Raw genomic sequence first — 16,095 nt, forward strand, 5'->3', positions numbered from 1 at the left:
TAATCTCTGAAGCCTTGTAAACACTGCCATACCATAAGTTTGTGCATCGTAGGATTCAGTGCCTTGTTTAATGTGTTCAAACGCATCAGCTTCTTCCACATTTTGTTCAGGCTGAGTTGTATTCTGTTTGGCTTCACTGCTGGATTCTATGGTTCTCAGTCGCTTGCGGACATGTTCACTGTGGTCCCCCATTGAGCGCTCATTGTCAGCCTGACCAGGTTTCCTCTTAAAACTCTGAAAATGGCAAATAAACACCAGGCATTTCTGATAAGGAAGTTGGAATCCGACCAAAAGGTTATGAACCAGAGTAAACAACAAGTAATTTATTTATTTGGTATTGCATGTTAGAAATTAATTTTTACTACTATAATGTACAAGAAAAAGAAAACGCAACCTGTGTATTTTTTCTGCTTTGTTTCTGAGAAGCCAGTCGTGCCATTAAGTTGGATTCATGGCCTTCTGTTTGATTTGCATCTGCAGCTCCACTCCCATGTTCCTAAAAGACAAAAGGCCACAAGGAAAAAATATTCACCTGCTGTTCTGCTGGCTTGTAAGAAAACTGTCGTCGCAAGACTAGGCACAAATGCTTTAGCACTTACTATACAAAAATTCTAGAAACTAAATGGGACTATGGCTTTTCATCTTATACAACTGAGCTATGGCTGAGCTGAACTGAGTTCTGGGGAATAAAAGTAAGAGCTTGCGTATATGTGCTATTTTTGTAGTGTGCAGATAATACACAATTCCATGGCTGAAGAATTAGCAAAAACAAACACCTCTGAGTGCCTGGGAGTTATCTGAAGAAACTGCAGATAAATTCATATAGATACACTCAGACTCAAATTTGAGAAAACTAATATTGTTTCTTGCTTGTAATTTGTCCCTAACTGTATTTAAACTTAGTATATACACAAGCGCTTTCCACATTCAGATAACCCTTTAAAGAGTATTCACTCTGTTCTAGACGTACGAAAGGAAGCACACAGATAAATTTGAAGTTAGATTCCCTAAGTATTAATAAGGACAAAACACTTCAAAGATATAATGCCCAAACTGCTTATTTAAAAAGCATTTAACAAGACAAAACAAAAAATCCATAGAAGTTCAACTAAGATATTTCCATTTATTTCACCTCTTTAGCCTGGTCCTTTTCTGAAGCTGCTCCAGCCAGCTCAACAGCACTGTCACTCTGCAGATTTTCTTCTCCTGTCGACCCATGAGCTTCATGTTCCATTCTCTCTACAGATTCAGGTAACTGCTCATCCTTCTCCAGACTATCTTCATCCTCTTCTTCCTGAAGTGATATCAAATACAGGTCTAGCACTCTAAAAATGTAGGGGCATGGTCATCGTGGTGACATAAGCTAGTTTAGAAATAAGCAGTGTCTATTTTATCTAAGTGGGGAATCCGTATTTCTCCCACAATATCACTGGAATTTTCTTCAGGTGTTTCTGCCACTACTGCCACAGGAAAAAAAATATCATAAGCCTCTTAATGGAGAAGTAAAAGTTGTTATTCTTCAAATAAGGGAGAATTCCTCTGCTAAATTTTATTAAAAGAAACCCCGATTATCCATATAGAGTTAAAACATGTTTTTTAACCTGAGGTTGAAGGCCTTGGTCAGCAGCTGGGATTCCTTTCTCTCTCTCCTCTTCAGCAGATTCTTTATCTTCTGTCAGTGGTTGTGTTTTCTCCTCTTCATTTTCCTCAGAGTTTTCTGTATTTCCTTCTTCTTGGTCATCAGCTTCTTCCCCCACTTCACCTTCACCCTCTGCTTTATCTTCAGAGGTGCTTCCTTCAGCTGGCTCTGGATCTCTGCCTGTATCTTGAGTATCTTCTCCATCCTTATCTTCTCTATTTTCAGCCTCATCTAAATCCACTGGCTTCTGTTCTATCTCAAAAGGATTTTCTTCTTCTGAGTTAAAGGATAAAGAAGTGATATAAAACTTTCAGCAAACAGAGAAAGCCTAACTGGAAGAAAAAAGCCTAGTGTTTCAAAATCATAACAGAAAAAAAATACAGCAGTCCCTTGTGTGCAGAATCTATGATTTTTCATAATAGCCATTTGCCTCCTCTCAGGTATGTATGTAAGGGCCCATCAGGGTCTATTCCTATTAACTAGCCCTGATCTAAATTTTCTCAGCTTTAAGTAGACTTTATTAAGTGCAAATACTTGGAGGTACTATAGAAAGTACAGAGAATGCAGCAACTGGGCAATAAAACATTCTGCCTGGGGAGGCTGTTGAATCATCACTACTAGATAACCCCTCAGAATATGTTAGATGAAATACTTGAATTATGAGATAAAATGTATTCCATACAGGTGACTGTAACAAATAGACTCTCATCCAGCCCTACTGTCCAATTCTTGATGCCAAAACATACTGTGAACTAACCAGTATGTAAAACTAGCAATTTTTATCTTCTGGTCTTAATGGTACATTTGGGTTGTTGTGCAACAGATTTTCTTACAAGGGATCTTATCTGACTCTTCCCTCAAGCTCCTCACTATTTGAGGTTCTCAAATAGTTCTTCACTGCGTAGTTGTAGAGACAATTTCTTAGTTGGTACCTTCTCCTTCCTTGTCCTCATCACTCCTCTCTTCATTCTCTAAGTTCAGGTCATCAGGAAGGTCCAAAGCTTCAGCTTCAAGCTGCTTCTCTTGCTTACCATGATAGGGATCTGCCTCATTCTCATCATATTCACGCTGATAAGCAGGAGAAGGAAGCAACATATTGTAAGTACAGGGGAAGGGGAAACGGGTTAAGAAGCAATTTCTCTGGGAAATGGAGATACATATATAGCACATTAAATTTTGCATTCAAAAATGGTAAATAGTAATTTCTACTAATTAGTTTCTCCAAGTCCCTAGGCCAGCCTGAACGGTGGGTTTGAAATTCTATTAAAGCAGCATATTCTTTTTGGTGAAGACACCCTGCTCTCTATCAAGATTAATTCCAGCAGTCATCTTTACCTTTTGTGCTGAATAAGGTGATGCTTCTCCTCAAGAACTGTACAAAGCTGCCCCCGGGAAGCCTTTCATACCTTTTCAAAGACTCAGTGGGGTTAGGCTGTATAGCTGCCATCCTCAATTAACAGGTGCTGCCTGCAACATCTTTTCTAAAGTATGCGCCCTGCTGTCTGTTCTAGAGCTGCCTGAATAGCAGAGAGGGATGCTAAAGAAAAGTATTTCTTACCCACTACTCTGGCTTTTTCTTTAAGCCTTGCTGTGCCAATCAATCCTTTCTGTCCCCAAACATCATGCTACTGTGTTTAGAATATAATTTTTATTGTCCAAAGTCTTAGAGCAGCCAGCTCTATTTCACATCCCTAGGTTGCATAGCCATTGTTTGGGCTGGCATAGATGGGTTTCTGAGGACTAGCAATTTACAGACATAGAAAGTCACAAAAACTAAAGACTACTCAGTTTAGGATGCAACTAAGTCTGTGTACTTAATTCTTTATTTTTAAAACCTTATGACAAATGCACCAAGGACAAAATAGGCAGCAGTTTGAATAAATATCACTGAATTGTGAGAGCAAAACTTCAGAATAGCACAGAATGGAGAGGCACTCTCCCGATCAATTAGTATTTTTAGGTAAAGTAAATGTAAGGAATCTCTGACTTTTGGAGCAATAGAATATATATAGTATATTGAATGTGTTATTTTTGTCACTAAGATATAGTATAGTTTTTGGCAAGGTTTTTCAGTTACTAGATAAAAACAATTCAAGTTCTCAGCAATACATAATGGACTAGAGGTATTTTAACAGCAGATCAGTATTCCCACTGAAATAATAAATAGCTTGTAACAATCTTGATTTTTCTTTTAAACTAGGCTAGCCATTTTTAATTTATAAAAATATATATATTAATCAGCCAGTAATATGCCATTACAACCCTTAGCATAAGTAGTACAACATTACACGCTTCTGAAGACCCTTTAAAGTACAGTATTCTTAGTTCTGTTTTAAAACCTTTTTACCTCATCTATTTGTTCGTGAATTTTCTCTTTGTTTTCACCATCCTCTGCTTGTTCCTCTTTTTCTTCATCCTTGGATGGCTTCTTTTTATCATTTTTATTGCCTGCATCCAAGTTGTCATCTTTTGCAACAAGCTCAGAATCACCCTGAGTATGGACAAAAAAAATCCAGAAAGTGATTATGCAAAATGCTAAAAAGTCTGTGTAATTATAGGGCCGCAGTTCCCAAAGGAAACAAACCAAACACATTTAGGATATATTCAAATTGCCCCCTTCTGAGGCCACTACAGAAGTGGTTACCTTCTTCAATTAATGTGCAACTACTACAGTCATGACTGACTTACCCATACTCAGCAAGCATGGACAACCTTACATCAGGGCAAGGCAAAAGGTTCACAGGGGACATATTTGGTTCAGGGTGATTTAATTCAGTTGGACATGTGATTGCATTGTGAGTTTGAAACTCTCCATATCATGCTATAACTATGAGGATCAGATGCTTTCCTAAGGCTGGTCAGGAAAGTCCAAACTCTTGAAGATCAACTCTGGAGAAATCTGGGTTTGCTGAATTAGGGACAAGAGCCAAACCCTTACTGCTTCCATTTTACATACCCCCTCTTTTGAAGGGAGAATTTAACTACTCTCCCCCTTTATGACAGGTCTCATACTCTAGGTCACACTGAGTTAGTGAGGTTATTACTCCTGAGGGCATTCTGCGCCAAAAAATTAAAAATTCTGTGCACAGTATTTTACAATTGTGCAAATTTTATTTGTCAAATATGTGGAGGCTCCAGCATGGCACTGGGGAGCACAGGCCACTGGCTGCACAGAGGTAGGAGATCACTCTGCAGCTCCCACGCCGGGACATGGCTCAACAGTGGGGCTGCACCCAATCCTGACACACTGCAAAGACTGAGCCTGCCTCAGAAACACCCCAGGGCCCTGCCCCTCTGTGCCAGGTTCACCAAGTGCAGGCAGGCTCAGTCCGGCAGGATCCAAGTGTGGAGGGGCTTAGTGTGGGGAGATCCAGGTGTGGGTTGAGAGGGTTCTTTGTGGGGCAATCTGGGTGCGGGAGGCAATCTGGATGCACAGTGGCTTGTTGGGGGATTCTGGGTTCAATGGTAATGGGACTCTGTGGGGGGGGGGTCCAGGTGAAGATGGTTGGAGCTCAGCGAGGCAGAGTCTGGGTGTAGGGGGGGACAGAGTTCAGCAGGGGAGTCTGGAAGGGGGGGTTCAGTGGGAGGGTGAGGCTCAGTGGGGCGGGGATCCAGGTGCAGCTGGTTGGGGCTTGGTGGAGTGGGGATCTGGGTGCAGGTGGCTCGTCAGGGTGGTGCAAGTGCAGTGGGGCTTGGCGTGGAGGGGTGAGGCTCAGTGAGAGAGGCTGGGTATGAAAAGGTCTGGATGAATGGGGGTTGGGCGGATGGAGGAGCAGCTCTCCTCCCCCTGCAGCTGAGGAGCGATGAGTTGGGAGTTTTCAGAGCTTCCTGTAGCCTGTGGAGAAATCTGGGGGATGGGTCTGACCGGCCCCAGATGCCATGCAGGGGAAGAGGAAGTCCAGTCCTCCCCAGCCCAGCCAGGACTAGGAGCTGAGTCCAGCACAGGGTAGGAGCCACCAGTTGGGTCTTCCCCAGTCCCGCCCTCTGTCCCAGAGTGATTTACCTCTCTACTGGCTGTCCTGGGCACCCAAAACATACTGCTGGGGAGGGTCATATGACTTGTCTTGTGGCTTCCCTGTCAGAAAGTCATTTTTCTGCGGGGAAGCAACGAAATCTGCGGGGGACATGAATTCTGCACATGCGAAGTAGCGCAGAATTCACCCAGGAGGAAACAGTTGTACACATGGTAATAACATTGTACTATTTTTTACTTCTTTTGATCTCCTTTTGTTTTTTTACCTCATCCATTCCTGGTCCGGATTCTTCTGTTTTACTGTCGTCATTGTCATTGTCCTCTTCATCATCATCGTCATTGTCATCACCCCAGAGCCTCTCATCCAGTTTATCAGCTTCAGCGTCACCAAGATTTCCCATCTGTTTATCCAGCTCTTCATCTTCATCTGATTTCTCACTGTCTTCTGTGTACAATACCACAACTCAATGGAACATGTTGCAACACTAATTCTGTCAAAGTGCTATATATACATATATATTTTTTTATTTAAAGTACACTGATGAGAAAATGCATTGACTCTGGACTTTTCCAAAATGTCACTTTACTCTGAAAAGCATTAAAAGATAGCCTCTTGCAATTCAAACATGAAGCCTGTTTAGAAGCAGCTGGTGATTCTATGCACACACAATCTACTAAGGCAAGAAATAATTTTGCCAAGTCTATCCTGTACAAGTTCTATTACAATATGCTGCTGCACAGCAAGCATGTGTGTTTTGCTGCAGGATTTTTAGTTAAGTGAAATTTGTTATGAATTATTATAAAGCACTGTAAAATCAAAATTTTCCCCCTAAAAAGTTTGCTCTATTTTCCTAAGTGACAGTCAAAAGTCAGTAACAGCCTATTTCTTTTGTACAAATATATTATAGCTTTGCTGAATATTGGCATTTACTGAAACACTCATTACTTTGAAAGACATCTGAAGTCATTAACCCATCTGTAGCACTGTGATAGGTCATTTGACAATAGGAAGGACAACCCATTCATTTGTTCCAGTTCCAAGCATCTGTTACAACTGAGGATTGTGAAGTTGGCTGTAGTTTGTGTTTTGTAACTCTGACTTGTTACTATTTATACTTTATTTTTTTCTATTCTATTCTTAGAGTTGGTTTAAGAGTGTCTGTATGCTTTGCTATGTGAAAGCAGGAACTGTTACTGAATTAGTCAATTGCATTTCTAGAAACTACAAGAGTGATATCTTACCAGACTGCCTTAATGAAAGAAACAAACCTTTTTTGTCCTGTTCCCCATCATGCATTTTCCCTTCAAAGTCCTCTGACATTTCAATTGCATTGTCCTCTCCTTCAATGTCTGGTTTGGAGTCTGGATCCTCTTTCTCCTTTTCTTGACCTTTTTGATAAGTGTCTTCCACCTGGATTATTAAATCAACAGTTACAATGGGTTTGTTTTCAAGATTAATGCTTGGTTTAACATTACCTTGATAACTAACTCATTGTAACTATTTTTATCTTGATATAAAACCTAACTTCTTCGTTGAACAGTAAAGCATCTCCATTTGTTTCTTTCACCTAAATACAATCTGTGTATTCTATTTTTTAGAACTTGAAATTAAAGGAAAAAAAAAACACAGATTTTCTCTTTCCATGGTTGTATTAAAAAAGAATAACCAACATATTCCTATCCTTTGAGTTTAGGAAGTTTCATATAAATCAAAATTGCTTACTGAATCCCTCAAAACATACCAGTACCAGAATTATAACCTAATCAATGGTTATATTAGTATTGCTGCCTTTTGTCATTTTTAAAAAGTATAACATTTACAGGATTGAAGGTCTGAACATTTCTACTTTCTACCGTCCTTTTCATTGGTAAAAATGTCCCAAAAAAAGAACTTGAACCTAACAGAAACTATTTTGCAGTGTTCAGCAATTTACAGGAGCCAAGAATGCTGCTTAAACATCGAATCTTACCCCGCTGGAATTTAGAAGGAAAAGGCAATTTACTCTGAAAGACCAAATTTACAACAAATTCCACTCACAGTAACCAATGTTAGGGTTATACTACAAATTTGGTTTGCTGTGGCTCATGCTAATCCTCAAAATAAATCTTGATTTCAAATAACTGACCAGCGATTCATTCCTAGTTATCCTTGAACCAAACCACACACACATACCTGGTCTTCGTTTTCTATTTTGTCACTCACATCCTTCTTGCCTTCCCCATCTCCAATACCACCTCCCTCATAATCGTGGAACTCTGTTGCTCCCTCTCCAGCTGCATCCTCCATTAATTCTTTTGGCAGACAAAATCCCTACGAAAGGGAAACATATTTACTGATAAATAGTCAAAAATTAGTACTGACAAGTAAAGACAGTATAAGTGACAGTATTTTAAACAATAAGAACAAGAAGTGTTATACTTTGAGATCCATTTCCTTATATTGGCCCTACTTCTACAGTATTTCTTCCTAGAAATATATATTTGTGCAAATTTGAATAAACCTGAATAGAAATCAATTGTTTCATTAGCAATGAAAAGCGTAAAAAAAAGACTCAAAATCTCGAAGCAGTCTCACATTTTTTGTTTGCATCCCATCTGGCACACTGTAACTCTACCACGCTGCCGCTACATGCAACCAAGAAATGAACCAGAAAATCCCTGAAATCTCTTGAAAAATCAATGGAGAAAGCAAATTTTAGACATTTGTAAGTAAATTCAAACTGTACTTACACAATGTATATATTTACATTTAAACCATTGTAGACTTTTGTCTACATTATGTACAATTAATATCAATCTAATAATTTCTCTAAAGGTTCTTACCTTTTGGGTGAGCTCTGTAAATATACTAGTTAGAACAGAAAGCAATTTCCCAGTACTTCTGTGAGATGCCAAGGAAACAATGAGATAGAACAGGATAAGATCTGAATACTTGGAAAGCATGGGCATTAGGCGCACAAGTAAGTAGCAGGATTGATTGAAGAACTGCAAATTAAAGATAAGGGAAAAAGAGATTCCAGTCATATAACTCCATCTACGTTAAAATGAGTCCTCAGTCAGGGTAACAATACTGAAAACATAAATCCTTAAATCATGTGCTGCCTTGACTAACTAATGTGTCTGCACCATAAATGCAGTTTAGTTTAACAGGTGCCTTTTAGAAACTCTCCATCCTGAAAAATGTATTGTAACTATCTGTTCTCAAGAAATAACTGTGTGGAGTGAAGTGACTTCTTTTGTATTAAAGAACTCAATTTTAAGCCTAGAAAAATACATGAAAATATTTTTTCAGATAGACAGCCATTGGACATATTTTACTTAAATTCCTTCGGTTTCTGGTGCTTTTTCTATCTTTTGCATTTCACAAAAGCCAAACCTTTCTTTCCCTATAAAAAGCAAAGGCTTGTCTATAAGAACAGTTAGTCGGTGGCAAGCTGGGATATAAATCTACCTCGCACTAGTCTGCCAGACATTAACTGTCCATGTGGACCCTGCTTCCATGCAATGGAAGTTCTACAGTGCACTTTGATCCACCCTGTTTTCACACATCTTTCCAATTCTAAGGATAAATGCAGATGGGATAGGTGGCGAGGCAGAGACAGTGAATATTTATGAACCCATGTTCAAATCTTCCTCCCTTTGGGATCACAATACAAAGAGAAAGGGAAGAATGAATTTACCTTGTGTTTGTCTGCTGTGCAGTCCTCTCCATAAGATTTCAGTCTTTCCAGGAGTTCTGAAATGGCTGAAATTATTTTCTGCACATGCAGAGAACTCACATCAGCATAGAGGTCTTCATCCAAGAGCTGAGTTAAAAGCCCTGACTTGAGTCTGTCGGCTGAGGCCTCCTCCTCTTTGACAGAAATACAGAAACACAAAGTTACCAAAAACAGTCTCTACACTCTCAAAGTAAGAAATCCACCAATTCCTATCCTTATCAAGTTTTCATAGGTAGTTCCAATTAACATGAAATCTGTGATATTCAGTAACAGATGCTACTTAAATACAGGTGTAACCTAGGTGTGCATAATTTACACTCACAGACTTACCATCTTCCTCCGAGCATTTTTCTTCCTCCTTTCCTTCTTCCTGTTTTCTCTCCGTTAAACACTGGATAGCATACAGGACAACATGGATGGCAGTTTCTACTTGCACTGAGAAATGTTCTACAAACCCATCATCTGATTCTTGGTTCACTTTTGAAACATAAAATAGCCATCTTAACATGGGAATGCATTAAATTTAAGTGCATTAGTAGTCGTCATATTTTCCTCATATACAGCACACATTGCTCTACATGATACACTGACTGGCACCTATTTAAACTGGGAGAGTTACACTTTTTCCAGGGATAGGCAATGGATGTTATTAGGGATGTGCTGAAAGCTTAATTAAACAAAGAGAACCAGAGCACTCAGACTTAAAAGTTTGGGCAAGGAGGCATTTAATCAACCCTGCGGTGGTCCAGCAGTTCCAGCCCCAGCATCTGGGTTAAGACTTTGGTGTCCACTGCACATTGACCGGGAGAATCCAAAAGCATAGGAAGTTTAAAAGGACTGGTGCATCTGGGACCAACCAGAGATCTCTAAAAAGGTGGTGGGGGATTGTGTAGCAGGGAACCTCAAAATTTTTAGCAAAGCATTCCAACCTTTCAGGGGTTAGCCAAAATGAAATGTGGAAGGTTTGCCCAACATTAAAAGAGATACTCTTAAAGAACACACAAGACATTGACAATTCTTTGGCTTAAAATATACTTGCTCAAAGCAAGCTCATGGAAGACGACAGCCAACAAAATAGTCTTGTTAATTTTCTCCCACACAGTGTGGGTGAATGTTTACACTCATGGAATTATGGTGCACATAATGCAGACAGGCACCATGCAAGTTTCCTCATACATCCCTCCCTAAGTTTTTTTTCTTAATCCTGAACTACAGCTACAAAATTAAGCAGACACTATAGACTACACAAGTTGTGTGATGACTTTGCAACGGACAAAAACTTCAGACGAGACCAAACTAGTTTTACTGTGCCCTAGGCACATTTAAACTCAGATGTCCTGAATTCTCATTTAAATTTCAAGATTTAGAGGAGCAGTCCTTACCATCACAGTCTGACGTCAAACTGAGAAGCTGGGTTTTCCAGGTAGTGAAGTCTGCGGCAGTTTTATTAACTTCCCCTTGGATGTATTCTAGGCTCTTGATTAATGCCATCTGCTTTGTGGACTGCCTACCTTCCATCCCTTGAAGAACATATAAGGACTCTATGCTCTGCAACTGAGCTGAGACTTTCAACAAACAGCTCAACCCTGAACTGCAAACTTCAAAATCTTTCCTGGAAGAAGAAAGAAATGGCATAATACTGAAAGAAACATACATTTAAAATTATGCCTTTACTCTTTAAGATGGAGATTACTTTATTTCCTAATGGAATAAAAGTCATGGAAACAAGCACTGATGCCACCCATACGAAGTACAATATTGCTTAAAGGGTACCTGAAAAGGACAGGTGGAGTATGTACTGCTTTGCTTCTTTGTGATGTATAAAAAAAGCTCGAGATGGTGGTGGTTTGGGGTGTTGTTTTTTTTAAACTAAAAAAAAATTCTACTTTTATTTTTACATTAGAAATTCATGCCTTGTCTAAACTGGAACTATAGGAATAACAGGAGAACCAGTGGGATGATATCACTGGAAACCAGAGACAAACGCTGAGCAACAGAGGGCAAGGAATTTTTGGTTGGTTTATTAAAAAGAATTTGTTTGTTTTTGTTAATAACTATTTAACTCAAACAACAGAGAAACACTTAGCGGGAGAGGAAATCTTCATTAAAGACTCAACAAGCCTGCCTCTTTCAGTTAAGGATGTGGGACATCCCAATTTCTATCTGAGATTACCAACAAGTACTCCAGCAAAATCAGGAAAGGCCAGACTTGACATCCCAAATATTTCTGAGGTTAAAAATAAGCAGGAAAAAAGTATATCTTTCAGATTCTTAAAAAAAAATATTTCAAAATGCAGCAATATTGGCAAGCTTTTTAATTTACTTCCCAGGTGTATTGTTAAATCTTACAAATTCCAAAATGCACAGAAAGTATTTTGATTCTATGCATGCACACAACTCACCAGGAATAAAATAAGGTCTCACAAGACTGTTGTCTTAGTCTGTCTATATCTGCTTTCACGGTCTTAATCTCTGTGAGCATCTCAGTCACTCTTGCAGACAATTGCTGCCAGAGCTGATCCTGTTTTCGCATCCTGCATCCAGAGGGCAGTTGTTCTGCAGTCACTGGAGATAGGTATTTTAGCTCTGATTGGATTAGATCAGGTATTCCCATCTGGGCATTTTCCAGATTCTGTTCAGTTCCTTTACACTGAGGAATGTTTGTTTTCATATCCGTCCTTACATCATGACTACAGATTAAAGACTGTTCTCTTGGGCAGCACTGTACAAACCAAGACAGCTGCTCAAGGATCATCATACATTGCATGGCAAGATGTTGCAGTCTCTCAGTCCACTGCTGAATACTATCTTGAGGAGGAAAGGCTACATTATATTCTCTAGTAACATTCATCCTTGAATCAATTTCCTGTATACAACTCAGGAGATTCCTGTTTAGAAGAGTCATACAAGAAGAAAGGTTAAAAAGACAGTTTCTATTCAAATATTGAATCACATTTCCTTAAAGTAGAATCTTAGAAACAAGACACTATAAAATTAGAAGTAGTAAAATATTGTTATAATACCACTTTTCCCATCCAGATACAAATAACTTTTATTAAAGGACATTTAGGATATTTTTAATTATTTCAATAGATTTTCTGATTGATTTGCAATAATCTCTTGAAAGCTAGAAAATGAAGCTTTGTTTAATGACTCCCCCCAACACTTTGTACACAAGAGTTCGTTGAGATCCTCCCCCATCAAAATACTGCAGGTTTATTAAAAACAAGGAAGATTAACAAACTCCCTAGCCTACTTTCAATTATTCTTCACTTTCTTCCACTATTTAGAGTGGATAAATCCTACCAAGACAGCATTTTCCAAATGCTGTATGTTAGAGAACTCATGAAAAATGATCACATGAATCTGCCATAAATTTCAAGTGACAGCAATGCAGCTAAATATCTCTGCATACTTTATGCAGTCAGACTATTGCAAGGAATTATGTGAAGTACAGAAAAATATCAATAAATATTTACATTACAGTAGCACCAAAAGGCTCTAATTCAGATTGGGAGTCATACAAAAACCTAAGAGAACAGTCCCTAACTTAACATCATAGACAGTTCTATAGTGGTACAGAAAGAGTTTGTGGGCGCATGAGCAAGAGAGTGGAATTGGTAGGGATATCAATAACTCATCCAGAAGTGATTGAGAGTGGAATAAAATGCCTAAAGTCAAGGTATTTTGCACTGGTGATAATTTTTTTCAGCCCAAGAGCTGCAAACCCCTACAAAATAACATCCAACTATACATGATTTTTCTTTTAAACTCTGCTGAAATTTCTGTATTTTCACTTGGAGAGTCATGTGTTACTCCTGGGGGAATCCTGCACATCTGCAGATGCACAGAATTCATCTGTCCCACATAATATTCCCCCCCGCGCATAAAATGCGTTCTGCCCAAAAGTGCTGCAGTTCCACCTTTTGCCCACCAGAGGCTGCTGTTGCCCCAGAACAGCCAGCCACACAGCACTTCTGGGGCAGCATGTATTTTATGTGGGGAAAAGAAAATTCTATGCATGCCAAGTGCTGCAGAATTCCCCCAGAGTGCTCTCCCATCGATTTAGCGTGTCTTCAGCGGACCCAGTAAATCGACACTCGCTGCTTGCAGCCGTGCCAATCTTCCGGTAAGTATAGACACGCCCTGAGACTTCCCCAGCAGCCAGCTCACACAACTTCTCTCTTTGTCACACTCACACCCCCACATATTCTGTCTCTCCCCCTCCCCCCTGCCCATGTACCCCATCTCTGCAGAGTGGGGGAGGGGAGACAGGGCTCAGGACAGAGCAGGAGAGCTTTCAGTGAGCGCTTTAAAAAGACAGCGCACAGCGTCTCTCAGAAACCTCCCCAGCAAACAGCGCGCACACACACACACACAGAGTCTCTGTGTCTCACTCACACACACAGTCTTTCACACTCACCTCCCAACACATACTTGTATTATTATTGTTGTTACTTCTTGGTACTTCATAAGAACGGCCATACCGGGTCAGACCAAAGGTACATCTAGCCCAGTATCCTGTCTTCCGACAGTGGACAATGCCAGGGGCCCCAGAGGAAATGAACAGAAAATCATCAAGTGATCCATCTCCTGTCACTCATTCCCAGCCTCTGGCAAACAGAGGCTAGGGACACCATTCCTGCCCATCCTGGCTAATAGCCATGGATGGACCTATCCTCCATGAATTTATTTAGTTCTTTTTTGAACCCTGTTATAGTCTTGGCCTTCACAACATCCTCTGGCAAGGAGTTCCACAGGTTGACTGTGCGTTGTGTGAAAAAATACTTCCTTTTGTTTGTTTTAAACCTGCTGCCTCTTAATTTCATTTGGTGACCCCTAGTTCTTGTGTTCTGAGAAGGAGCACTTCCTGCAATGCACATACATTCTCTGTAATTTTATTCTTTCTAAGTGCGTTATTTTAGTTTTTTGACTGGTCCATGCATTTAATAATTTTTATTTCTCTCTTACACTTAAATTTAATTCTTTGACTAGTGAGTTCTAAAATGCCTAACCTGTCCTGGCTAGAGTAATTATCCCTATTGGTAACTTTTAAAAAATATATATTATATCTAGGCTTTTTGTTTCTACTCATGGCGCACATCCACACACTACCTCGGTGCACATAACAAAATTTATCCCGCACATGGGTGGAAACAAATTAAGAGAGAACATTGCTCAGGAGCTAGTGGTGTGACAGCGTTGAGCCTGGGGGAGGGGGACTGCAGGGGGAACATGGGGATGGGGAGTGTGGGGCCGATGTGCCTGACTGAATGGGAGAGGCTTGGGGACAGCCAGGGTCTGCATGAGGAATGCTTCCCAACTCCCTAACAATCCTCTCCCACCCCCCCAAAACCTCCTCCAGGTTCACTCCCAGGCTCTTTCCCTCTCACTCAGCTCCCCCATTACCCCTCACCCCCCAAGCATTCACACTACTTCTGACAAGTGCAGGAAATATAGTTTTGTATTGTAATTTAAATGAATTACTCAAAGTTTCATATTAATATGCCTAGTAAGGAATCTATATGTCAAAAAATATGATTAGAATCTTTTTTTTTTGGTCTGTATTGTTACAGACATACTTGCTGACAGATATTTTGAAATAAATTACCACAATAATTGAAACTGGCATGATTGTATTGTTATTTTGACAAATAAAATATGCAGAATTTTTAATTTTTTGGCACAGAATTTCCCCAGGAGTAAACGTGTGTCAGCCACTTGCTAGCCAACTAATTCTCCCAAAAACTTGACAAGCTAAGATATAAATTAAACCAACTTAAGTCAGATCACAAGGCACTATCACTATCAAATGGCTTATGTTTGACAATCGAAGGATGTTGATATAATTTTATATTGTGATTCTTGTCTGGTCTTCAGTTGTGTAGCTCTCTCATTTCTCTTAAATGTTTTGATTCTTGGTAGGCTTTTTGTTTACTAAATTTTCAATCTGCTTGCCCAGATTTGAGCTCAGCTGTGACTCTTGCTCCACATTTTAATTCCAGAAGGTGGAGCTGTTAGTCTACTGAATTAAACACATTAGTATTAGAGTCCAGAATGTTGGTTTGAAATTGATGTTTGCACCAAGAGTGGAGACAAATGTGATCTAATCACAATTCTTTTCCTTTTATTTGAGACATCAGATGTATAGGCAAAAAATACAAAACACAGAAGAGAAATCTGTTCCTTTTATCATGCAATTTTCCATCCTTTTATAAATATTTATAGTCAACCTCCTCTTCACCATTTTAAAATAAGGCTATATTAATAAAATGTGAGATACCTCAGTATAATCCACTGTTCTGTCAAGGCAGTGAGTGAGCTCCTCTGCTTAACAAGTGTCTTCATAAGGTGTGCAGTGAATCCTTTACATCTATCAATGCTACCTAGTCCAATTTCCTGAAGAGAGGTGGGAGAGCAAGCAAAAGTGACTAAAACTGTGTTCAATTACATCACACTGCCTTGGACTGTGAGATCTAACAAGATCACGTGCGAAACAGCATCAGGCTTAGTCAGTGATTGGATGAGGGAATACCTGGAAAGCCTCAGGTACTGCAGAAAGTGCAGAATAACCATTCTTTCCCCTTTCAATACTAAACTAAAGCCCAGAAAAGGTATAGGCACTTTGCTGTTGAAGGTGTTATCTTTTGCATGAGACACATAATGGAGGCTCTGACCAAGTCTGATCATTATAAATCCCAGAGCATGTTTCATGAAAGCAGAGATACCAATGCTATTGTACTGACCAAATTCCACACTGGATA

At 39.6% G+C, this 16,095-nt stretch overlaps 1 protein-coding gene across 6 annotated transcripts in view; it reads right to left on the reverse strand.

Moving 5' to 3' along the window:
- MDN1 (midasin AAA ATPase 1) overlaps window positions 1-16,095 on the reverse strand; it is a 163,263-nt gene that overhangs the window by 14,116 nt on the left and 133,052 nt on the right. For 5 of the 6 annotated variants that reach the window (XM_073336750.2, XM_073336749.2, XM_073336748.2 and 2 more), the window contains 15 exons: window positions 15,615-15,730; window positions 11,734-12,219; window positions 10,714-10,943; window positions 9,662-9,808; window positions 9,293-9,465; window positions 8,436-8,597; window positions 7,786-7,923; window positions 6,882-7,023; window positions 5,879-6,057; window positions 3,987-4,130; window positions 2,572-2,707; window positions 1,602-1,915; window positions 1,133-1,294; window positions 395-496; window positions 33-234 (listed from right to left, as the gene is read on the reverse strand). In XM_073336750.2, the coding sequence (XP_073192851.2) occupies window positions 33-234; window positions 395-496; window positions 1,133-1,294; window positions 1,602-1,915; window positions 2,572-2,707; window positions 3,987-4,130; window positions 5,879-6,057; window positions 6,882-7,023; window positions 7,786-7,923; window positions 8,436-8,597; window positions 9,293-9,465; window positions 9,662-9,808; window positions 10,714-10,943; window positions 11,734-12,219; window positions 15,615-15,730 (2,833 nt within the window). Of the gene's footprint in view, window positions 1-32; window positions 235-394; window positions 497-1,132; window positions 1,295-1,601; window positions 1,916-2,571; window positions 2,708-3,986; window positions 4,131-5,878; window positions 6,058-6,881; window positions 7,024-7,785; window positions 7,924-8,187; window positions 8,280-8,435; window positions 8,598-9,292; window positions 9,466-9,661; window positions 9,809-10,713; window positions 10,944-11,733; window positions 12,220-15,614; window positions 15,731-16,095 lie in introns of those variants that run through there. The other variant, XR_012157991.2, reaches the window with a different exon arrangement.

Source organism: Lepidochelys kempii, chromosome 3, assembly GCF_965140285.1.
Source record: "Lepidochelys kempii isolate rLepKem1 chromosome 3, rLepKem1.hap1, whole genome shotgun sequence".
Taxonomy (NCBI): domain Eukaryota; kingdom Metazoa; phylum Chordata; order Testudines; family Cheloniidae; genus Lepidochelys; species Lepidochelys kempii.